The 25,347-nt window shown below is 39.9% G+C and overlaps 2 protein-coding genes across 2 annotated transcripts in view; one reads left to right on the plus strand and one right to left on the minus strand.

Annotated features, from left to right (window-relative positions):
• Window positions 1-5,887: 5,887 nt before the first annotated feature.
• Window positions 5,888-19,473, plus strand: APEX2 (apurinic/apyrimidinic endodeoxyribonuclease 2). The gene is made up of 6 exons (XM_004606481.2): window positions 5,888-6,116; window positions 7,087-7,170; window positions 7,747-7,927; window positions 8,638-8,784; window positions 9,414-9,483; window positions 18,015-19,473. The coding sequence occupies exons 1-6, from the start codon at window positions 5,960-5,962 to the stop codon at window positions 18,930-18,932; spliced, it is 1,557 nt and encodes a 518-aa protein (XP_004606538.1). The 5' UTR covers window positions 5,888-5,959; the 3' UTR covers window positions 18,933-19,473.
• A 112-nt stretch (window positions 19,474-19,585) lies between these two features.
• Window positions 19,586-25,347, minus strand: part of ALAS2 (5'-aminolevulinate synthase 2) — a 30,329-nt gene continuing 24,567 nt past the window's right edge. Inside the window, exon 10 of the mRNA XM_004606482.2 lies at window positions 19,586-21,153. Within this exon, the coding sequence (XP_004606539.1) occupies window positions 20,990-21,153 (164 nt within the window). The 3' untranslated portion in view covers window positions 19,586-20,989. The remainder of the gene's footprint in view (window positions 21,154-25,347) is intronic.

Here is a 25,347-nt window from a genome sequence, read left to right on the forward strand (position 1 = left end):
CACCACCAATGTTTCTAGAGTTACCCTTCCCTCTTTTTCCCCTTGCTCTTTTTCTCTGTGTCTCTCTTTCTCTCTGTCTGTCTGTATACCTGTGGATCTGTCTATAAACAGTACTGTTCCACTGGTCCAAGAGTATGTCCTTATTCCAGTACCACATGGGGGAGGAAGGGGTATTTCTCTGTAAGACCAGAAACTTAAGTAGAAAACTTCTTGACATTGAAATTTGAGATATCTTCAAAGATTTTATGCCATTAACCCAGCAAAGAGAAGCAAAGATAAATATTTAATACTTCAACAGCTAAAAAGCTTTTGCATCACAAAGGGAATGATAATCAGAATAAAAAGATACCCATAGACTATGGGAAAGCATTTGCCCACTGATAATTTGATAAAAGATTAATATTCAAGATATATAGTGTTGATAGAACTTTACAGGAATAAAACAATAAAACTACCAAAACTCAAGGGAAAGAAATAAACAAAAACTTCCTCAAAGAAGACATACATATCACCAAAAGGTATATTAAAAATTGCTTTGCTCACCAAAAGACAGTCTGCTAGAATTTTGCCATTTGCTTTTAGGAGATCATGATAGGAATTCTGTATGGGTACTTTATGCTTCATGATTCAGTGCTTCTTGCTGATAACTACCAAAGTTTAGAACAGCAATAATCACCAAAGAAAATACACTAACAATGCTAGTCTTGCCACACACTTGCCAGTATTTTATTCAACATACATTTTCCCTTCTAGTCCTAGAGACTTAATGGCAGTTTAAAAAAATTGCTTTGCTCATTTATCATCAAAGAAATGCAAATCAAAACAACAATGAAATGCATTTCATACCAGTGAGATGCCACACATGAAAAATAACGACAACAACAACAAAATACCCTAGTGCTGGCATGAATATGTGGGAAAAGAAGCCCTCATTCACTGCTGGTGTGAGTGTTGCCTGGTCCAGCCTTTTTGGGAAATGATAAGGAACTCAAAAATCTAGTAACTTAGTTTCCTTATGACTCAGCAATTCCACTTCTTGACATATAACCCACAAAAAAAAAGCCCACAAACTATTCAAAGAAGATATTTTCACCCTCTGTTCTTTGTTATCAATGCTGTTACAACCTGGAAACAACCAAAATATCTGAACAACCAATAATTTCTTTGTGAATAAAGAAACTATGGTATATAGACACAATTGAATACTACTCGAATTTTATAAAAGATAAAATCATATAATTTTCTGCTTTGTGCATGGATCTGGAGAATATCATGCTGAGTGTGAAATCAGTCAGAAAGAGCAGGACAGACACAGAATAATGTCTCTAATTTATGGGATATAAGGAAACATAATCGTTGAATAACAAATGACCTAAGACAGCAGAAACTGAGAACTGGTCTTCAGTTAAAAGCTTACCAAGAGAGGGGATGCATCAGAGGATACATTGAGACAAGGGTGGATGGAAGCAGATACTCTGGTAGAGTGTGTGGTGCCGGAATGTTTTATGAATGAAAACAGTAACAGTCTTTTAAAGTACAATGTCTAAAATAAAACTTTTTTAAACAGAGCAATGTGCTCTGTGGCATAGCACTTCCTCCCCTTGTTGTAAGATCCTGTATAGAAGACAATTTTTCAGTGCTTCAGTTTTTTTTAACAGGAACATGAAATTGTTAAAGAATATCTACGTTCTTAGCGCTGTTGAATATTCAATGTGTTAAATATATATTCATATATTATCTAATGTAGTATTTCTCTTTTTGAAACAAATTATTGATCACTTCTTTTGCTAATCTGTAACTGGTACCAAGCAAACAGGAAACACCTAGTCAAATATCATATAATAAATAAAGAGCTCTGCTTAGTTAGAAAAATGAATTCACTTTTCTGTGATACAGAAATTCCCTAGAAATAATTTCATCCAATCTTTCAGGTAAGAAAACAGTTTTTTTCTGAAATACTGTGTCATGTGTGTCATGTGACATTCCAAATCAGGAGAAGAGTACTGAGGACCTCATTTATCCCATTCTAGAGCATTTATTTAATAAATAAAACTATTTTTATTTAACAATATTATCATCTAGATTATTTTAGAACCTCTAAATCTCAGAACTATGTAAGATAAAACTCTCTTAATCATCGTTAGTCTCATAACTGATATAATTATACTAATGCCAATAATATTATTAATCAGTTATATGCATTTTAAATGACCCACAAAGCAGCAACACATTTTTTCCAACTTGCATCTTAAAACATCCTCATAGTCTCTCAGGAACAGAGGTCTAGGAAAGGGAAACGGCTTTACCAAGTCAATTGACCCAGTCACACCAACCATCCTGTTATTACACTTTTGTCCTCATGACCCTGCGAAAAGATAATTTTAGCAGCAGGAAATATGAGATATGAGACTACTGGGGTTTTGGCAATGTTTAAAAGAGTAAACCTGCAGTTGAAATTTGATAACCAAACTAAAAATGGACTGGTATTACCTACTTTTTAAATCACTTTACTAATCCTCAACGTAGAAGCAGTAAAACAGGCTTTATGGAAAAGCTTCAATCTTGTTTTTCTTAGTCAAGTACCAACTTATATTTCCAGTCATGTCAGTCTTTGAAACCCCTACACTTAAAACTGTACAAGCTAGCTTTGGGGGTCCAAAGCACACAGTCTACTTTTTTGGCATCTGGGACTTTGCTCAGCCTGAAATGCCTTCTCTTTCTGTCCATTCACAGTGAGTTGTGACTCAATTCCAAGGCCCAGTAGAACATTTGCATCCTTGGGGAAGGTTCCCTAATATACTTGTTACAGGATATTAGGTCTTGTTACAGGATATTGAGTCTCATTCTGCTCATATGCTTCTTTCATTTGAGCATGTATCCACCTGTGTTTTACTGTTTTAAATCCCCAGTTGACTGTGATTTAGAATCACAGTCTTGGTGCTCTTGATGATGGGAACTGGATACTAATTATTTTTTATCTAGGTTTCCAGTGTTCAGTTCAGACTCCACACAGTGAATATCTTGGGCAATAAGTGTTCTGGTGTAGAGTGGGGTATAGTAACATGGTCTACCTAAAGCATCAATATTAATATAATGAAAAATACCAATAATAATTAAAAACAATTGATTAAAAATTAGCAGTTGTACTCTGTCCTACATGAGAGGAACATATGAATAAATAATCAAAGTTGAAAAAGTAAATGCAAAGAACTTGGTGGAGAAGTAACCTGAAGTTAGAATGTAGCATTTTGAAAAATTCTCAACCATGAGAAGTGGGTACAACAGAATAAGCAAATGAATAAAATCTTCCCTGAGTTGCAAATTCTAAAATGGGGTTACTTCTGGGAAGGAAAATCATACTGTGTGACTTCCTAAAACTCTCCAATCCTGAGCACTTTCCCAAGCTGTGGGATATACAGCAGACTTCCATAAAGAGTGTTAAGACAAGTAATGATCATTAATAAAATAACAAGTGAGATAATTGAAGTGTGTGGGTATAAACACATTTATAGGGGTTAAGTTGCACAGGGGAGATTGGCCATATGCATACTAGTCAGGTGCTTACATAAAAATATCAGACCTACCATGGCAGCAATATAGGATACAATTTCTCCTTAGCCACTACTCTGAGCCACACTCACCTCCAACATTTTCATTTCCATGACTGGGCTGGAGTGATAGCACAGTGGGTAGGGCATTTGCCTTGCATGCGGCCGACCGGGGTTCAATTCCTCCGTCTTTCTCCAAGAGCTTGGCAAGCTACCAAGCATATCTCATCTGCACAGCAGAGCCTGGCAAGCTACTCGTGGCATATTCGATATGCCAAAAACAGTAACAACAAGTCTCACAATTGAGACGTTACTGGTGCCTGCTCAAGCAAATTGATAAACAACAGGATGATAATGCTATGGTGCCTGGATAGGGTCAAGATTCACTAGAGCTTATTCCTAGGGTTGTTAATCCACAGCCCAGATAGAATATTTTGTGTGGTATCATATATGAAAGCTAGAGAAAAAAATCAGAATCATTAATCTAGAGCATGTATGCCACAAAAATCTCCAAAGAATTTCAATTTTAGTAAGAGGCTATTGAAACCCATGAGGAAAAAAGAATCTTGTCCAATTTATTGTAGCAAAACAATCCCACTTACCTTAGTGAGATAAGAGACTTAATCTCTATCATTCATTTCTTTCAAAACGGTATTGTACTAAATTAGATGTCTAAAGAAGTCATGGAGTTTCCCTTTGGGTTAATGTTCCACAAAAGGTTAAAATAGATGACAGGTAATTTGATATTAGGTAAGTAGAATTAGCATCTTACCCCCAACTTTTTCCTTATCTTTTATTTTTTTTATTTTTTATTTATTTATTTATTTTTTGCTTTTTGGGTCACACCCAGCGATGCTCAGGGGTTACTCCTGGCTTTGCACTCAGGAATTACTCCTGGCGGCGCTTGGGGGACCATATGGGATGCCGGGGATCGAACCGGGTCGGCTCCGGCCCCCTCCTTATCTTTTAATGAACGTCTCAAGTGACTACTCATGTAAAGAAAACTATCCAGATAGCCCAAAGAATAAATTTAGATTTATACAATTCATATCTTTTACCCTCTTGTCTCACCTGTTCTACGGGAGACTTTTCTTCCATCTCTATTTATCTGAGAATATCCCAGAGGACACTCTGATCTCTTGTATTTAGATCCCTAAGACAAGTTACCGAGGGTGCTGTCCAAGGGGTAGTAAGTCTGGAGACATTTGCTGGTTCTCTGTGAAGGCTGGAGACTCACTGGTGATTCTTTTGATATTCTTGGTACTGCCAATTGTTTATTCACTGACGCCTAATATAGGCTGTGGCTTACGTTGAGGGATGATGCCAACAAGAAAAGCAGAACTTACTATTCTCAAGTTTTGGCAGCTAGTGACAGAAATGAAAAAGAAGTAGAAGCTATATTAAGTGCTGTGACAGAAAGGATTATAAGGTGCTGAGAGATCCCAGGGAGAAAAAATCTAACCGAGGAGAAAAAAATCTAACTGAGGAGATGCCCAGTTAGGAAGAAAGTATTCCTTGAGTTCATTAAGTCAACATATTAAGTTCATTAATTCAAGCTCTACTTTCACAAGCATCTGATGTAATTGTGTTGCAGATGCAACTGTGCTTCTGTGGAAGGGGCTTCACATGAAACTGGAGGAGGGAGCAACAACAAGTCTTGAGAACAAATGCTTAAGAGAAAGGCCATCTTATACAGTTGGCCTAAGAAGGCAACAAAACATGGAAAAAACTATGGAATACAAAGGGAGACGCTGCTGGCGTGAAAGTTAAAATCTGAGCATTGATTTTGAGCATCTAACAAATGAAGTCAGCAGAAAGTACGTCTGAGGCCACATCCTTAGGGCCCCACAAAAGGTCCTTACTACAGGGCCATTTGAGACAAATACCTCCCCTACCCCCACCTCCAATAAAAGTCGGAGGCCTTCCCTTAAGCCTTTGTCCTCAAGAAAAAAATTTTGTTGTTTCCTCCTACAGTTTCACGAGAAGCCTGGTACTTGTGTCCTCCGGGCATTTACACAAGCGGGGCTTCGGGCCCGGGAGCAATTCGGAACAAGGCTAAGGTGCTTAACGAGTGGCAAAATTCGTTCTATAATCGATCGGAAGCAACAAGAGGATATTTGAACAAAACCGAACCGCAGGCTCGGGAGGGGGCGGTGGGAGGAGAGAGAAGCAGGAACCAATCGGAATCCTTAGAATGAAGACCTTCCCGTGTCACTGCGGCTGTTACTCTAGCCAATGAGAACGGAGGTACTTGGAGCCCCGCCCACGTGCGTCTGACCTTTGCGTGATGTGCCCTCGTGACTCCCGTGCGATTGCGCGCTGAAGTATGATCTTGGCAAGTTAGGAGTTTTCGCATTCGCTGGCGCCCAGCCCTGTCGCAAACTTGGGTGGGTTAACTTTTCCATGGTACGATGTTGCGTATCGTTAGCTGGAATATCAACGGCATTCGGAGCCCTTTGCCAGGAGCTTTTAACCAGGAGCCCGGCAACTGTTCTACTGTGGCTTTGGGACGCATATTGGATAAACTTGATGCCGATATAATTTGTCTCCAGGAAACCAAAGTGACCAGTAAGTGCTCAAGTATACAGAATCTTATCGTGCTTGCCCCTTCGCGCCAACATTTGCCCGCTTCCCTTTCTCATATCACACTTCTATTTCTTTATTAAGTTGAGCCCTCTATTTTGGTTCATTTATACCCTTCCGCATAAGCCCCTATTTCTCACAACTAGATCTCCTCGTTCTCACGTCATCTCCTGTCTTTCACGGAACAGGTCAATTGTTGCCCCGTTTGCAACTCCCATTCTCACTTAGATTCTCGAATTCCCACGCATTCTTCTGCCCCAAACTCAGTCCCCCAGGTTCCATACCGCCTTAGTCTATCTCATTCCCAAGTCAAATTTCCAATTCTCCTTTCCTGTCCCCACCTCAGATTCACTGATTCTCTATCTTTGACCTCAGCTCGGACTCCATAATATGTTCCTTTTTACTACTCTATCTCTTGTTCTTTAATTGTACCCCATTTCCATGCTCACAATTTGTCATAATTCCTACCTCATGCCCCACCCCAAACTTAGACCCATTAATTCCTTCTTTCTTCCACCCATCTTCCAATTTTTCCTTGCTTTCCTGATTCCTTTGCTCTCCTACTCACCACTTTTTGAGATGTTCTAACCATTATTCTTTCGTCTCCTGTTCAGATCCTCAAATATCTTCATTCCTAGATCATTAGCCCACGTTCCCAGTTGCTGATTCTGTATGGCCATTGCCCACCTCTAGCTCTCTTTTATTACTGGTCATCCAGCCTCCAGCCTCTTAATTATCACCCCCACCTAGTTTTCCAATTCCCATTCCATAGTCTACTCCCTATTTCTAATATTAATTGCATCTCTAGTTTTCTCCTTTCTGATAACAGGTATGTTATTTTCCATCCAACTCTGGTTCTAATGTGTGCAAAGAATTAGTATACAACAGTAATCCCAGGTTTTTATGTGTCCTGGGTCTTGATTTTATCTCTGACAATCTTGCATCTTTCTTTCAGGGGATGCGCTGACAGAGCCCTTGGCTATCGTTGAAGGTTATAACTCTTATTTCAGCTTCAGCCGCAACCGAAGTGGCTATTCTGGTAAATGGGCTTTTGGGGAATTTTAAATTAGTTACAGCATCAATTAATGCAGAAAGAATTTCTAATATTTGATAAAAAGGTAGCACTGAAGCCATATAAAATCATGTGAAGGATAATTGTATATATATGTATATATATAAATATATATATATGTATATATTCCTGCTGGACCTTAGATCACAGTAGTGTGGTGATTTTTTTGTATGATCTCTGAAACCAGACTGCATGAGTTTGAACCCTTGCTCACTTTCTAGCTGTGACCCTCTGGCAAGTTACTCTTTATGCTTCAAATTCTTCAGCTGGAAAATGTGTATGATGCCCTCTTCCTGGGATTAATATTAAATTAATCTATGTGATGAAGATAATAATAGGTAATACATTTGAGCACTTACCATACAGAAATTAGAATTCAAGAAGTTACTCTAACTTTTTTCAGATAAAAGGAACCAAGACTCCAGTTTTTGGGTTTCGGTTTGAGTAGGTTTGGGAGAATTGTCAGTACAATCACACTTGATTACTCCTGTGACCTGTGTGAGCTCAACAGTCAGGCCTACTCAGTACTGTATCTATCTCTAGGTGTAGCCACCTTCTGTAAGGACAGTGCTACCCCTGTAGCTGCTGAAGAAGGCCTGAGTGGCTTACTTGCCAGCCAGAGTGAGAATGTGGGTTGCTATGGAAACATGGATGCGTTCACTCAAGAGGAGCTTCGGGATCTGGATAGCGAAGGTCGGGCTCTCCTCACACAGCACAAGATTCGGTAATAGTCCCTATTCCCTTGTCATTATCACAGAGTGTGATAATTCTAAGGCTTGCCCTATAAACAGACATTTATTATGAAAAAGTTCCCAAACTTGTGTTTCCTGAACTCTAGTCCAATATAACCCTTGCCAAATCATGTTCCCCAGGAACCTTAAATTTTCCATCTCTACAGTGGGGAGAGGGAGGAGGGTTACCTGGAGATACAGCTCTCTTATTACCAATGGAACCTCAAAAAAATCTTAGGTAGTGCTAAACTCACTGTCTCAAGTTTCTTTTTCTTTTTCTTTATTTATCTTTTGCTTTTTGGGTCACACCTGGCATTGCACAGGGGTCACTCCTGGCTCATGCACTCAGGAATTACTCCTGGCAGTACTTGGGGGACCATATGGGATTCTGGGAATCGAACCTGGGATGCTGCATGCAAGGCAAATGCCCTACCCTCTGTGCTATCGCTCCAGCCCCTCAAGTTTCTTTTTAGTGCCCTGTCTTTGTAAATGAAAACATCATCATCTAGTTTACTTAAATTGATCATCTAGAATGCCTTTTTTTCTTCCTCAGCTATATTCAGTCTTGAGTCCTATGCATGCCATCTCATTCATATTTTGTTCTTCTATTCCACAGATAGTCATTAATTGGAAGCTACAGAGTTTTAAGAAGGAAAGTAGTTGGATGCTTGAAAATGACCCCTGGGTTTTTTTTTCTCTGCAGCACACAGGAAGGAAAGGAAAAGACCTTGATCTTAATCAATGTGTACTGCCCTCATGCAGACCCTGGGAATCCTGAACGTCTGTCCTTTAAGATACGCTTCTATCGCTTACTACAGATCCGAGCGGAAGCCCTCTTGGCAGCTGGCAGGTAATATAAACCACGGCAGCAAGAATTCCTCAAACTGTTTCTGGATTCCTAGTGTTGTGTGAAGCTCTATTAAAAATGATGTGGGATATTCTGCTTTTGACTTTGGGGTTGGTGACATTAGCATGCTCACCTGAATAAACCCAGTTCTCTAAGAGCTGTGAAGACTAAGTGTTGTAACATTAGAGGTTTTGTACCCAGGCGTCTTTTTCACTCAATATGATCCCCAATGCATGCCTATGTTTTCTTTTGTCAAATGAATATATCAGTCCCTACCTCGGAATTTTTTTTTAATATTTGGGCCACACCCAGCTGTTCTCAGGGCTTATCCCTGGCTATACACTCAGGTTTCACTCCTAGCAGGGCTGTGGGGCCTTATAGGGTCTCAGCAATTGAACCTTGGTTGTTTGTGTGCAGAGCCAGTGCCCTACCTACTGCACTATCTCTCCTGGAATTGGGTTGGCTGGGTATAAAAGGCAGCATGGTTGTGATATAACTAGAGAGAATCTGCTCTGTTGGTTCCCATTTGGCTTCACTGTGGAAGATAGCCTATCTGAGTTTGCAGTAGTGGATCAACCAGGTCTACTTCCCTTCCTTGAATTGAGTCAATGACTCCATATCATGTTTTACAGCCATGTGATTATTTTGGGTGACCTGAATACAGCCCACCGCTCCATTGATCACTGGGATTCAGGTAACCTGGTAAGACTCCCTCTAGGCCCCTTCTATTACTCTTAATTGTTACTCTGTTTAGCCAGCTGACCAGTGCTGAATTTTGGGGTCAGGGTAACTTCTTTCATGGAAGGCAGAATTTGATTTACTATTCTCAAAGTACAAGGATTGTTTATTTGCAAGAGACATTATTGACATTGTCCTTTGCCTCGCCCTAAGTAATGTGGGGACTCAGTTAACCAGTCGTATCGAAATCTTGCCCTCTCAGAGTATGTGAGACAATTACGGTGGTAGTCGGCTATAAGTACATAACCCACTTTCTGAGGTTCTAGTGGCGAGAATGGTGTCTTCAATGGTGATATCGATATGGCTGCTTAGGAGACTAGTGAAACCCAGAAATGGGATTCCTCTATTAGAATGGACATCAGGCAAGCACTGTCTGAAAAGATTGTGTCTTAAAAGCTAAGTTCCAATACCATTTCTGGAAATATATCCCGAGGATGCAACAAAAGCACAGTAAAAATGACATCTGTACCTGTATGTTCATTGTAGCACTGTTCACAATCACCAAAATCTGGAAACAACCCAAGTGCCCTAGAACAGATGACTGGTTAAAGAAACTGTGGTACATATACACAATGGAATAGTATGCAGATGTTAGGAGAGATGAAGTCATGAAATTTGCTTAACACAAGCACGAACCTCTGTAAATATACCCTCACGGTGACTCATTAATAAAAAAAATAAATTAAAAAAATAATTTGGTTATAAATGGGTAGACATGGAGAGTATCATGCTAAGTGAAATGAGAAAGAAAGAGAGGGACAGACATAGAAGGACTGCACGCATTTGTGGAGTATAGAATAACATCCCATGAGGTTGACACACAAAGACAGTAGATACAAGGGCCAGGAGGTTTGCCCCATAACTGGAAGACTGCTTCATGAGGGGAGGGGAGAAGGCAGATGGAATAGAGAAGGGATCACTAAGAAAATGATGGCTGGAGGAATCAGTCGGGATCGGAGATGTGTGCTGAAAGTAGATAATGGACCAAACATGATGACCTCTCAGTGTCTGTGTTACAAGCCATAATGCATCAAAGTAGAGAGAATGGGGAATATTGTCTGCCATGGAGACGGGGAGGGGGAGGGCGGGAAAGGGGGGGTATACCTGGGATATTGGTGGTGGGGAATGTGCACTGGTGGAGGGATGGGTGTTTGATCATTGTGTGATTGTAACCCAAACATAAAAGTTTGTAACTATCTCACAGTGATTCAAGAATTTTTTTAAAAAGAAGCTAAGTAAAACAGTGTTTTGGAGTAGGGGAAGTAAAATATTCTAGCATGAGCAAAGGCTGCAGAGTGATTGTTTACCTAGCATGCATGGGGAACTGCAATTCCCATAGTTTTAAGAGGTGACATGGGAAGGAAGTTGAATGCCAAGAAATAGGGCTCTAGAACCCTATGTAGGAGTCAGGCTTTGAGAGCTTTGAACGCCATGCTGTCTTGATCATTTCTCTAAGTTACTGTGTTTCCTCTATTTTTTTCTTGTTCTGGGTCATACCCAGATGTGCTTAGGACTACTCTTGGTTCTGTGCTCATGGGTCACTCATGGGTTGGTTGCATGCAAAACAAGAGCCTTAACCCCTGTACTGTCTCTCTCACCCTTTATACTTCTTGCTTTGAATTGAACAAACCCATTTGTTCTGTGATGCAGAGAGAACATGTAGATCTAGATTTCTAAGTTCTTTCTGGTCTTTCTTTTGCTTCCATTTCTGTACTTTTGTGTACTTTCTCTACCACTAGATTGCCCCCTCTTTTCCCGTTGTGAAAGCTATTCTCATTTTAATTTTTCTCAGTGCCCTGAGTTGAGGTATGACCCATCTTTCTGTCTCTGAATGAGCCTTTCATTACTCACTCCCTCTGTTTCAGTTTTTCTCAATTCCTGACAGTTTATTAGAATAGGGGCTTTTAAAAAAAATATTGATTCACCATGAGATATAGTTACAAGCTTTCATGTCTGAGTTACAATCACACAATGGTCAAACACCCATCCCTCCACCAGTGCACATTCCCCACCACCAATATCCCCAGTACACCCCCACCTTTCCCACCCTCCCCCTGCCTCCATGGCAGACAATATTTCCTATACTCTCTCTCTACTTTTGGGCATTATAAGAACAGGGACTTTTTACAATGATATCAGTACTTTGGAGATGCATCAAACCAATTAAAATCAGAATTTGATGGAATACCAGGGTAGCAGTATGTTATAAAAATTACTGTACTGATTTTATTGTACAGGTTTGAGAGATACTTACTTATTGTCTAAGAGCTAGTTCTTCTTTTTTTTTTTTTGCTTTTTGGGTCACACCCAGCGTCACTCCTGGCTCTGCACTCAGGAGTTACCCCTGGCGGTGCTCAGGGGACCATTTGGGATGCTGGGAATTGAACCCTGGTCGGCCGTGTGCAAGGCAAATGCCCTTCCCGCTGTGCTATCACTCCAGCCCTTCTAAGAGCTAGTTCTTAACTTGGTTTGTCATATGAGGGCAATGATCATTAACTACATTTGCATAATTTAGCTTAGCACTGGACTTAACGTAAGGAAGGTGTTATAAGCGTATTTCTCAATTAGTTTGCTGATGAGCCACATAAATAGAAATGTGTGACTTCCAGCGAGGAAAATAGGAATAACATAACTAGGGAATGGTAATATTGGTATAGTAAGGGATTACATACCTCTAAGTATGAGGCCTTTTGCATACTTTCTTTTTTTTAATTTTATTTATTTATTTGCTTTTTGGGTCACATCCAGCGGTGCACAGAGGTCAATCCTGGCTCTGCACTCAGGAATCACCCCTGGTGGTGCTCAGGGGACCATATGGGATGCTGGGAATAGAACCCGGGTCGGCCGTGTAAAAGGCAAACGCCCTACTCGCTGTGCTATCGCTCCAGCCCCTGCATACTTTCTTATACTCATTTTTTTTTGCATTTTGGGGGCCATACTCAGAAATCCCTGAGTAGTTCTCAGGGATTACTTCTGGCCCTGTGCTCAGGGGCCACTCCTGGTGGTGCTTGAGTACCATATGCTTTGCCAGGGATGGGAAACATAGCTAGCAGTGTTCAATGCAAGCTTATTAACTTCTGTACTCTTTCTCTAAGCCACCTCTTTTTTCTTTTGGTTTTTGGTAAAACTAGCAGTGCCCAGGGCTTACTCCTGACTCTGCTCTGGGATTGCTCCTATCGTTGCTCAGAGACTATGCAGAGTTCTAGGGATTGAGCCTGGCTTTATTGCTTCCATGGCAAATGACTTACCAACTGAATTATGTCTCTGGCCCTCAGTTCATATTTTATGCTTCCTGTGATAATGTTATATATGCCATCTCTCCTTATTTTAGAACCATGTTAGTTCTCCAATGTATCTCCTACATTTTTTATTCCAGAAAAATAATTAATATACAGTAATTAAGTAATATTTTCAGTTTTAATATCCTGCAAATGAGTGTGATCATTCTATGTCTGTCCCTCTTCCCCTGTCTCATTTCATTCAGCATGCAACTTTCCATGTCCATCCGTGAATAAGCAAATTTCATCACTTCATTTTCGCTAATTGCTACGTAGGATTCCATTATGTAGATATACCATAGTCTCTATCCACTTATCTCTTCTCAGGCACTTGGGTTGTTTCCAGGTTCTGGTTATTGTGAATAGTGCTGCAGTGAACTTAGAAGTGCAGAAGACTTTTCTGCATTGTGTTTTTTGATCCCTTGGGTTTGTTCACAGGAGTGGTATTGCTGGGTAGCATGAAAGTTCAATTTCTAGTTTTTTGAGGAATGTCCATATTGTTTTCCAGACCGGTGGAACTTTGGACCAGTGGGCATTCCCATGAGCAGTGAATTTTAGTCTTTTGATTTTAGTCTTCTGATTTCACTGAAGTGGCACCCCATGGTTGTTCTAACCAGAAACCCTGATTCTCTTAGTAGTGTTCTTTGCCTCTTATTCCCACATCTAATTTAGCAAGTAGTGTTGAGTTCCAAATCAACCTTTAATTTCAGTTTTCTTTGCTTGCTCTTAAATCATCCTAGTTTAAGCATTAATCATGTTTAGTCTGTTTCCCCTTCAAGTACTAGGTGTTCATATATGCTCCCTTAATAGTTTTACAGCAGAGACTGTTGTTTCAGTTTTAGCATACATTGGTTTATTCCTGCTGAACCTTAACATTCAAGCTTTATACCTCTTCTTGTGATAAAGGACACCTAGTATGAAATCATATTCCTGCTTTGTCCCAAGCATAATTCCTAACATGCTTGTTCTTTGAGCATTTGTTACGCTGAATGCATGGTTAAGTAGAGTGGATCGGGAGATAGTGACAAAGTATTTTTTAATTTTTATTAAATAACTGTGAATTGCAAAGTTATTAATAGTTGGATTTTAGGCATATAATATTTCAACACGAATCCCACCACAGGTGTCAACTTCCCTCCACCAGTGTTCCCATATTCCCTCCCCACTCCTGAATCCCCACCCCATCCTCTCCTGTTAACTTGATAGGCACATTACAAAGTTTCAGTGGTTGCAGTTTAGATCTCATGTTTTCAGTGTTGTTACTCTGTGTTTTGGTTATATGGCTCTACTGTATCATATCACCAGTATAACTGAAGTCCTCATGCCTGTTCACCCATTACCTCTTGTTCTCTTCTCTTGATTTCTTTCCTTCTCTGTAAATACTGGGATGAAGGGTGATCTAGGCACTCCCCTTATACTACAATATGTTTCCTCATCTAGTATTCTATATTCCATACAAAGGTGAGATCAACTTGTGTTTGTCTTCTTTGGTTTACTTTACTCAACATAATATCTTCTAGTTCCAACCATGTTGCAGCAAATTGCATGATTTCATTGTTCCTTGCAGCTGCATAGTATTCCATTTGTATATGTACCAATCCTCATAATCCATTCATCTGTCGTTGGATGTCTAGATTGATTCCATATCTTAGCTATTGTACTGAGTGCAACAATGAATAATGGTATATATATGTCCTTTTGAGAAAGTGTTTTCATGTCCTGGGGGTAGAGGTCCCAAAGGGGGTCATATGGCAACTCAATTTTAAGTTTACATAGAACTCCATACTGTTTTCCTCAAGTTGTACCACACAACATTCTCACCAGTAGTGGATGAGAGTTCCTTTTATCTCACATCCCAGCCAACACAGATTTTTTTGCTATTTTTGATATGGTATCTCATTGTCATCTTCATTTGGAATTCTCTGATGATAGTGGTACCAGGCATTTTTTATGTGCCTACTGGCCATCTGGCTATCTTCCTCTGAGAAGTTCCTGTTCATTTCCTCTCTCCTTTTTGATAGGGTTTTTGGATTTTTTGTTGATCTCTGTGAGTACTTTATATATCCTGCTTATCAAACCTTTATCTGATGTGTTGAATGAAAATATTTTTACAATCCAGTTAGCTGTCTCTCAGTTTTAGCCTGTGTTTCTTTTGCCATGCAGAAGCTTTTCAATTTTATGTTTATTTTTGCTTATTTTTTATTTTGTTGCTTTTGCCAGGGGCATTATTTAAGATGCCTTTGAGGTTCAAATCTTGAAGTGTTCTGCCTATATTTTTCTTAATGTACTTTATAGTTTCTGGCTGGATCTCAGGGTCTTTGATCCACTTTGAATTGACTTTTGTGTCAGGTGAAAGATATGGATTCAGCTATAATTCTTACACACAGTTAACCAGTTTTCCCAGTACCATTCGTTGAAGAGGCTATCTTTACTGCATTTCATGTTCTCAGCTTTCTTATTGAAAATAAACTGTCAAAACTACAGGATTTTGTCATTGAATATTCTTAACTGTTGACCACAGGGCCAGTTACAGTACCATGCAGTTTTGATGACTGTAGCTTCATAATACAGTCAAATTCAGTAATAAAGTACCTCCTTTTTTATTTTTCAGTATAGTTTTGGCTATTTGTGTGCTTTTCTGATTCCAAACACATGATTTTTCTAAATCCTGGAATCGTGATTTCTGAATTTGGATGGGGATTGTATTGACTCTATATAATTGCTTAGGTAGGATAGTCATTTTAATAATATTGTTTCAAATTCCAATCCATGAGCATGGGATATTTTTCCATTACCTAAAGTCTTCTTGCGGGAGTGATAGCACAGCGGGTAGGGTGTTTGCCTTGTACATGGCTGACCCAAGTTCGATTCCTCCGTCCCTCTCAGAGAACCTGGCAAGCTACCCGTGGTGTATTCAATATGCCAAAAACAGTAGCAAGTCTCAGAATGGAGATGTTACTGGTGCCCGCTCAAGCAAATTGACGAGCAATGGGATGACAATGATACAGTTAAAGTCTTCTATCTCTTTTTAAAGGAATTTAAAGTTATCATGGTATAGATCTTCCATGTCTTTTGTTACGGTGATACGTAGATACTTGGTGTCTTTGGATACTATTTTAAGTGAATAGATTCTTTGATCGCATTCTTCTTTGTATATAATAATGCCACCAATTTTTGTATATTTACTTTGTAACTGGCCACTTTGCTGTATTGGTTTATTGTTTCTAGGTGTTTTTCTGTCAACTCTTTAGGCTTTTATGTTTATAGTCATGTCATCTGCATGGAGCGATAACATGAGTTCTTTTTTCTATTTTGGGCCCCTTTGATTTGATTTTCTTGCCTGGTTGTTGTACCCAGAACTTCTAATACTATGTTGGATAGAAGTAGAGAAAGTGGATATCCTCATTTTGGACCTGATCTTAGAGGGACTTCTTTAAGTTTTGGTAACATTAAGGATGATACTGGCTGTAAACTTGTTATAGGTGGCCATTATTATCTTGAGGAAGTTTCTTTCCATTCTTATTTTTTGACGGTTTTTATCATGAATGGATGTTGGATCTTATTAAAGGCTTTTTCTCCATCAATTGATATGATATATAATTTTTATATTTTATTAATTTGGTGTATTGAATTGATTTGCATATGATGACCCATCTTTGTTTCTGTAGGATGATTCCCACTTGATCAGGAGGTTTTATTTTTTGGGATTGGATTAGTTAAGATTTTGTTAAGGATTTCTACATTGATTTTGATCAGGGAAATTGGTCAAAAATTTTCTTTTCTCAAAGTGTCTCTGTCTGCTTTGGGTATTAATGTAATGTTAGCTTCAGAGAAGGTGTTAGGAAGGATTACTTTATATTTTGTAAGAGCTTAAACAGTCAAATCTTCTTTGAAGCTTTGATAAAACTCACCAGTGAATCCATCTGGACAAGTAATTTTGTTCTTAGAGAGATTCTTAAATACTGTTTCAATTTTCTTATTTGTAATTGGCCTTTTTTTAGGTTTTCTACATGCTCATTGTTAAGCTTTGGGAGATTACATTACCCTAAGAATCCATTTCTTCTAGGTTCTCCAGCTTAAGAGCATGAAGTTGTTCATAGTAACCTCTCATTATATTTTGAATTTCTGAAGGATCCATTGTAATTTTTCCCCATTTATTTCTAATGTGATTTATTTGAACATTTTCTCTTTTTTTCCTTGTAAGTCTAGCTAGAGATTCACCCTCTTGTTTATTTTTTCATATGATGAAACCAGCTCCTGGTTTCATTGATTCTTATTACTTTCTGTGTTGTTGATTTCTGCTCTAGTTTCTATTATTTTCCTCCTTTTGCTACTGTGTGGATTTATTTTTCTTTCTCCAGATTTTTGAGATGTGTGTTTAGGTTGTAGATACGGGCTTTTTCTTTCTTGATATAGGCCTGCATTGCTAATTTCACATCAGCTTTCTGTGTCCTTAGGGGAGTCACATGGGTTTGAGAGTGGTTTGGAAAGGGCTTCCTCAGTCCGGGATAGTGACAGCCAGCATAATAATCATGGGGCTGGACGGGAGATGGAGCCCTTGATACATGAGTATAATGAAATAGCTGGGTGTGACAAAGTATTTTGTGTTTTGTTTCTGTTTTTGTTTTGGGGGCCACTCCTGGTTCTCTACTTAGGGATCACTACTGGCAGTGACTGAGACACTACATGTGGTGCTAGAGATAAAATCCTGGTCAGCTGCATGCAAGGCAACTGCTGTACTCACTATATTATTTGACCCTGAAGACTGGATCCCTTTACTTAGGAGAGTAGTATGGTTGGTTCATAAGAGCTCTGACACATATAGCAAAAACAAAATCATGTTAGATAGTTTAAATGAAAAAGGCAGTGGTCTCTAACTGCTCATGCCCACTTATTAGAGACATTTAATTTTCTATATTTCATTCCTTTGTAATGGTAAGCAACTCTGAAAATTGCTGTGATTAAGCAAATAACAAGCTTTCATACTTAGCATTTATGGACTAATGCAAAGTATATATAGCCTGATGCAGAGTAAACAACAAGGAAAGACTTTTACATTAGAATGAAAATTCTAGAGTTGCCAGGTGTTTATTGAGCAGTAGACTTCTTTGATGCAGCCACATATTTTTTGTCTGTAAAATGAAGCACTTAGTTTGAGTACCTTCCAGTTCTAGTTTGTGGTTCTGCGTCTCACTTCTTTCCTTCCTCCTTCTCCAGGAATCCTTTGAAGAGGACCCAGGGCGCAAATGGATGAATGAGTTGCTCAGTACCCTGGAGTGCCAGTCTGAGTCCCACCACATAGGGCTCTTCATTGATAGCTACCGCTACTTCCACCCAGAGCAAGAGGGGGCTTTTACCTGCTGGTCAACCATCACTGGCGCCCGCCATTTCAACTATGGTTCCCGGATTGACTATGTACTGGGGGACAGGAACTTGGTGATAGACACTTTCAAGGCTTCGTTCCTGCTGCCTGAGGTTATGGGCTCTGACCATTGCCCTGTAGGTGCGGTCATGAGTGTATCCCCTGTGCCTGCAAAGCAGTGTCCATCTCTTTGTACCCGTTTCCTTCCTGAGTTTGCAGGCACCCAGCTCAAGATCCTTAACTTTCTTGTTCGTCTGGATCAAGATTCTGTGCTTAAGCAGTCGATGCTGCCACTCTGCAATCAAACACAGACAAAGACACAGCAAAATAAAGCTCGTGCGCGATTAACCAGGCCTCGACAAAGTCAGGCTGATTCCATCAGAGCCCAGAAAAACTTGAAGAGCTACTTCCTGCCATCTTCTCGCTGTTCCGAAGCTTCTCCTAACTTGGAACTTCCTTCCTTGAGTTCCTTTGTCACTCCAAAAATGCAGAAAGAAGTGATGATGGACAAAGTTGGGGAGGGACAGACCGGGGTATCAGATTCAGAGAACAGGGATGAGAAGGAGGTACATGCCTCATTCTGGAAATCTGTTCTTGGGGGGCCCTTGCCCCTGCCCCTCTGTGGGGGTCACAAGGAACCATGTGTGAGGAGAACTGTGAAGAAACCAGGACCAAATTTGGGTCGCCACTTCTACATTTGTGCTAGGCCCCAGGGTCCTCCCACTGACCCCGCCTCCCGTTGCAACTTCTTTCTCTGGTGCAAGCCTACCTGAACCAACCTGGGTGTAGGGATGTCTTGTATGGTCAACTCTGTAAATGATCTGAGGCCTGCTTCTTCCTAGGTTGCATTACCTTCCACCAAGACCTCTTTCCCTTACACCTTCCTCAAGGATTTGTATTTTTCTCTTTTCTTCTTCCTCCAGCACCTCTCTTCCTCTCCTTTTTACTTGTGCCTTCACTGGTGAACAACTTTTTTTTTTGCTTTTTGGGTCACACCTGGAAATGCAGGGGTTATTCCTGGCTCTGCACTCAGGAATTACTCCTGGTGGTGCTCAGGGGACCATATGGGATGCTGGGAATCGAACCTGGGTCAGCCGCGTGCAAGGCAAACGCCCTACCCGCTGTGCTATCGCTCCAGCCCCAACTGGTGAACTTCTTAAACCTTAATGCTGTGACCCAGTTCCCCAGCTTTCTTCTCACCTTCTTATTAGCAGTGCACAGAACCAGTCAATAGAAGGTTGTGATTTTTAAACCCTTCCCTTCCTGGCTAGAAATGTATTTATGCCAAAATAAAGTCTATGTATTTAATTTTTATCCTTGGAGTGGGGGTATCTGTGCTACATATGACACTCATGGTTTACCCCTGACTCTGCTCAGAGATCACTCTTGGATATTTTCAGGAGACCATATGCAGACCATATCATATAGGGAATCAAACCTGGGTCAGCTGCATGTAAGGCAAGTGACAACCTGTACTCTAGCCCACATGTCTTTGTCTTTTTAGTTTGTTTTGTGTGGATATTTTGGATTTATGAGTTAAGTGTTAAATTGAGTTAAATCTCAATACCATGTTAAGATCGGCCTGTACCTTGATAAAAACCTGTAGGGAAAGGGAAGGAAGGAGTGCTCCTTACAAAGAATTCTGAATTTTAGAGGTGCCGTGCACTATTTAGGGTGGTAGACATAGGACAGAATATACAGTATATTTCAGCATATATATATATATATACACACATAAGTACTCATATGTACTTTATCTTAAACTAGTTCTTCCCAAGTGCTATGGCCTATAGCTTCCACAAATGGATTACAGGGTAGAAAGAAATTAGTCTCTTCAGTCATAGAATCGCCAGGCAAGGCCTAGAATTATACTTAAGGAAAGAGTACTTTCTAAGCAGGTAGTATATTAGTTTACCAAAGTGTGCTATTCAAGTGTTTTTTGTGTGGTGGGACTTGGGAAGTTGGAAGCAATGTCTTAAGTTATTATGGGGCTCTAGGGGCAGTACTGTAGTTAGGGTGTTTTGCCTTGCATGTGACCAACCTGGGTTCGATCCCTGACCCTCATACACTCCCCTGAGCCCCAGCAGGAGTAAACCTAGAACACTACCATGTATTGGCCCAAAAGCAAAAATATAGAGCCAAGCTGTCTCCTGTTTATGAAAAGAGGAGCTGGTAAGTTCTGTTTTGTAAAGTGCTATGGGAGAAAATGCAATGAATGGACTGAGGGGGGAAGATATTCATTCCCTTTCCTGGAAAATGCCTCCAAATTTTGGAGAAGCACTCCTACAGGCATTTTGACTAAAGACTGCTTATGGCTTCAGAACCTACTCTGGGACCTTGGTTTCCAGATCTCCCAATGAAGAGGAAGTGCCTGGATTTTTGTTGGAAACCATTTTCAAACAAAATTACTAAGCATCTAGATTCTTTGCACAAGTAGCAGAGGTGTTTGGGCATCTTTTTTGTATCTTTTTCTGGACACTGACACTATACAGTCTAATCATTGTTGTGACCTGGGAGCAGGGATTGAAAGGTGGGGGTTAGTTGTGGTGGGATATTGGACCTTTGATACTAGAGTGGGTGGAAACCAGCGTTTCCACTATTCACAAAATTCTGAACCAGCAAGTGACCTATATTTTTTTCATGGCCAGTTTTCTGAGGGAGTCAGGTACAAGTTATAGTGCAACTGTTTGTTTCTGTTCAACAAGAGGCTACAAATGTTGCGATTTGCTCTTTATTTTCAGATTCAAATCAACAAGAAAGTAAACAAAGCAGAGAAGAGAAGATGTAGCCTCAAGTTCAGGTGCAGTGTTGATGCGAAGCAGCTGGCTTCTCAAGCATAGGTTGTAACATACTGGGGTCCCATGTTCCCGAAGTAGGAACGTTCCCATTCACTCATGAGCTCGAAGTGCACAGGACGGTGACAGAAGTTGCAGGCAGCCACAGAAACATCCTGGAGTGGCAGTCCCACTTCAGACCAGGCCATCAGTAGCTTCTCTGAAGGTGGTTAGGGAGAGAAGGGAATGAACTGTCAGATTATATTCTTTAAATCACTGTGTCAAGAGAGAATTCTACCATGAAATTTACCCTTTGACCTCTTCAAAATGTCTCAGAACTGGAGATATTGTATGCTGTGACTATTGTTTATATATGGGAACTATGACGGAAAGGACTAGTTTGATTTAATTTGTAACTGTGCTGGCCACTCCTAAGTTTGACAACTCCCAAATTTAGGATGCTCTGCAATGAAAAAGTTAATTCATCTACTTTCAAACTCCTAGCTTAGCAAGGAAAAAGACACTGACACCACACAGTTTAATCACTGTCATAACCTCGGCGCCTTGAGTGAAAAGTGAGGGTTTAGTGGGGGCGGGGTATTAGACCTCTGATACTAGAGTGGGTGCAAACCAGAGGAGACAATATGATGCTACTATCTAAAGTACTTAAGGTGTATGCCAGGGCTATCTCCCTTGTTTAACGCATACTCCCTTGGTGATCTCATCTTTTTTAAACACCATTTGTATGCTGATAATTACGAGATTTTAAAAATCTCAATCCTAGTCCTCTCCCCTGATTTCTAGACTTGTATATCCAATTTTTTCTATTGATCCACCTGGATGTTTAACTGACATCTCTAATTTCACATGATCAACATCCATGTGAAAAACAACTGATCTCTTTAATCTTTAAGACTATTTCAGCCATTTCCTTCTCAGTTGATGGCAATCCCAGTTACTTAGTCCAAAAATTTCAGAGCCATCCTTTGTTTTCTGCCATATCTAATTCACCAGTTTGTAGCAATGGTTCTTCAAAATGAATATCTGACCAGTTACTATGATGTTATTAAGTCGGTGCTAACGTATAATATTGTAGCTCCTTAGTGAATCTCCATGCTTCCACTCTTTCTTTCATTCTATTTTCGACATAGAAAATAGAATGGTTCTATTAAACCTGAAATACTCATCTGCTCAAATCCTTTAATATATTGACTCTCCTCTCCATTGTTGGATATTGTCGGCCATTTAATTCTTATCCTACATAGATTGCCTCTGGGTCTGTACATTGCCTTCTTCTCTTTTTTCTCTTTTTTCCTCTCATCACCACTCATCCTTTAAATACAAAATGAATACTCCTATGTTGGGGTCTTTTCTGCCTTAAGCTATTCCCTCTTTCTGGGATGACGTTCCCTTACATATCTACCTTTACTTCCTTAATATCTTTCCCCAACTGTTATTTTAATGCTCTATAATTCTAACATTCTAGTGTTTTACAAACTAGTCTCTACTGCTCCACCTCCGATGCTTACTCTTTACTTGTAATTTCTTTCTTATTCTTCACCCCCATAGCACTTAGATCTACCTGCCAAGCTATATAAGTTTTTTTTTAATTTTTAAAAACTATCCTTCTACTAGAATGTAAACTCCAAAAAGATGTGTATTTTGTATTTTGTTTACTACTAGATTGTGGTGTTCTAGGTACAGCACTTAGAATGATGTATAATATGCAGGAGGACTTAATAAATATTTGTTGAAAGAATAAATGAAAAGATGTCATTAATTCTGGAAGAAAAAAGGAAGTAATCTAGAAGACAGAATTAGGTAGGACATCAGTAAAGCCCTAGAGGTAAGAAAGAGTAAATTACTGGAATTATGAGTAATTTACTGTAGAAATAAAATTAATGTGGTAAAGAGGTAAGGATATAGATATCAGCGTATTGAAAGTGAATGTTATGAAGGAATATCACAGTTTACAAGCCAATAACCTCAATTTTTTTGACTGTTTATTCTATCAGTACAAATGTTTCTAAATGTATCTCAGTTTAAGTACCATATAGACATATTATTGTCAATTTATAGATTAAAGATGAACATGAGTAATACTACATTTTAGTTACAAGTTAAATATCACTGTATCACTGTCATCCCATTGCTCATCGATTTGCTTGAGTGGGCACCAGTAACCTCTCCATTGTGAGGCTTGTTACTGTTTTTGACATATCGAATATGTCATGGGTAGCTTGCCAGGCTCTGCCGTGCGGGCGAGATACTCTCAGTAGCTTGCCGGGCTCTCTGAGAGCGGCTGAAGGATCGAACCTGGGTCAGCTGCGTTCAACCTGGGTGGAACCTGGGGCTGGAACAAAGCACAGTGGATAGGGCATTTGCCTTGCACGCAGCCGATCCAGGTTTGGTTCCCAGCATCCCATATGGTTCCCTGAGCACCATCAGGAGTAATTGCTGAGTGCAGAGCCAGGAGTAACCCCTGTGCAATGCCAGGTATGACCCAAGAAGAAAAAAAAGCGGTCCCTCCAAACTGAAAGGTAAATAGAAGGTGGAGAGATAGTATAGGAGCTGAGATACTTGCATGGTAAGCACAGACTCCAGTTTTTCATTCTTGGAGTCCTCAGAGCACCATCAGGAGTAAGCCCTGACTACAGAGCCAAGGATAAGCCCGATCACCACCATGTGTGACCCCCCCAAAAAAGTAAATATAAAATTCTGGTACTTCATTTTACTCTGGAACATCTTATATCTTGGGGACCACTGCTCTAGAACAGTGGTTTAGACTTCATGTTGGTCCACAGGTGTAAAATGGTTGAAAACCACTGCTGTAGTCAAGACAGTAGGGAAACAGAGGTTTAAGCAAGGGAGCTATATGGTATCATTTAAAAAAACCCAAAATATCTTATGGACAGTTTTGGATAAAAAGGCAAGTGAGAGTGGGAAAGTTAGGAAGAAATGATATTGACATGGACCAAAGAAGTGAAAAAGGAGAAAAGTGAACATATTTGAGATATTGTAGAGAACATTTATAGGATATATGGGTGGGTGGGTTGGCTTTGAGATATGGCTGGTGTAGAAAATATTGGCATGAGTCAATATTTCTGTATATATAAGCCTATCATAAATGAACACTTAGAGTCTGAGAAACACTTGTCTTTTATTTTGTTTGTGTTTTGGGCCACACCCAGAAGTGCTCAGGTCTTATTCCTTGTTCTATGCTCAGGGATTACTCCTGGGGGAGTGATGGGGGCCTGTGGGATTCTGGGGATCAAAGTTGGGTCAGCAAGGCGAACACCCTACCTGCTTTACTATCTCTACCCTCGTCTGAGAGATTCTTGGAAGTGAGAATATGAGAGCTCTGTAACAGAAGCTCAAAGCCACTGAGAGACATGACCAAAAGTTCCAGAAGTGAGGATCATAAGCCAAAGTAGGGGGCTCCCCAGTTCAAATCTAATAACAATATGATCTTGGGCTAGTCATTACATTATTTTTTTCCTCGTGGGTATTTTAATAATTTATTATAAATTAAGTAACATGGTTACAGTAGTATTAACATTTATAGTATTGCACAAAAATGACTGTACCACATCACTAAATTACTCACAATGCTCCACCACCATTTCTCTAGTCTACCTCTTCAACCTCCCACACCCACCATTCACTGCTCAATAATCCTACTTTAGTCATACAAGGCAAGTGGTTTCTCATCATTTGTTACTGTCAATTCCCTTGTTACTGTCAATTCCCTTATTTTGTTTTTCTCTACACCAATAAGAACGATCATGTTTTATGTTTTAATTTTTACACTTATAAAATGGAAATGCTAACAATAGTATCTACCCCAATGAAAATTAGATAAGTTAATAAATGTAAAGTGTTTTCGAGATACCACCTCACACCACAGAGACTAGCACACATCCAAAAGAACAAAAGCAACCGCTGTTGGAGAGGATGTGGGGAGAAAGGGACCCTTCTACACTGCTGGTGGGAATGCCGACTGGTTCAGCCCTTCTGGAAAACAATATGGACGACTCTCAAAAAATTAGAGGTTGAGCTCCCATTTGACCCAGCAATACCACTGCTGGGAATATATCCCAGAGAGGCAAAAAAGTATAATCGAAACAACATCTGCACATGTATGTTCATCGCAGCACTATTTACAATAGCCAGAATCTGGAAAAAACCCGAATGCCCTAGAACGGATGACTGGCTGAGGAAACTTTGGTACATCTATACAATGGAATACTATGCAGCTGTCAGAAAAAAGGAGGTCACGAATTTTGTATTTAAGTGGATGGGCATGAAAATTTTCATGCTGAGTGAAATGAGTCAGAAAGAGAGAGACAGACATAGAAAGATTGCACTCATCTAGGGTATATAGAATAACAGAGTGGGAGACTAACACCCAAGA

The sequence above is a fragment of the Sorex araneus genome, chromosome X, assembly GCF_027595985.1.
Source record: "Sorex araneus isolate mSorAra2 chromosome X, mSorAra2.pri, whole genome shotgun sequence".
In the NCBI taxonomy this organism is placed as follows: domain Eukaryota; kingdom Metazoa; phylum Chordata; class Mammalia; order Eulipotyphla; family Soricidae; genus Sorex; species Sorex araneus.

What these genes read in the sequence shown, in the direction of transcription:
- APEX2 (XM_004606481.2), top strand. Translation starts at nt 5,960, where the DNA reads ATGTTGCGTATCGTTAGCTGGAATATCAACGGCATTCGGAGCCCTTTG. An exon ending in CAACCGAAGTGGCTATTCTG is followed by an intron (nt 7,171 to 7,746) that starts GTAAATGGGCTT and finishes ATCTATCTCTAG; the next exon opens with GTGTAGCCACCTTCTGTAAG. An exon ending in GCCCTCTTGGCAGCTGGCAG is followed by an intron (nt 8,785 to 9,413) that starts GTAATATAAACC and finishes CATGTTTTACAG; the next exon opens with CCATGTGATTATTTTGGGTG.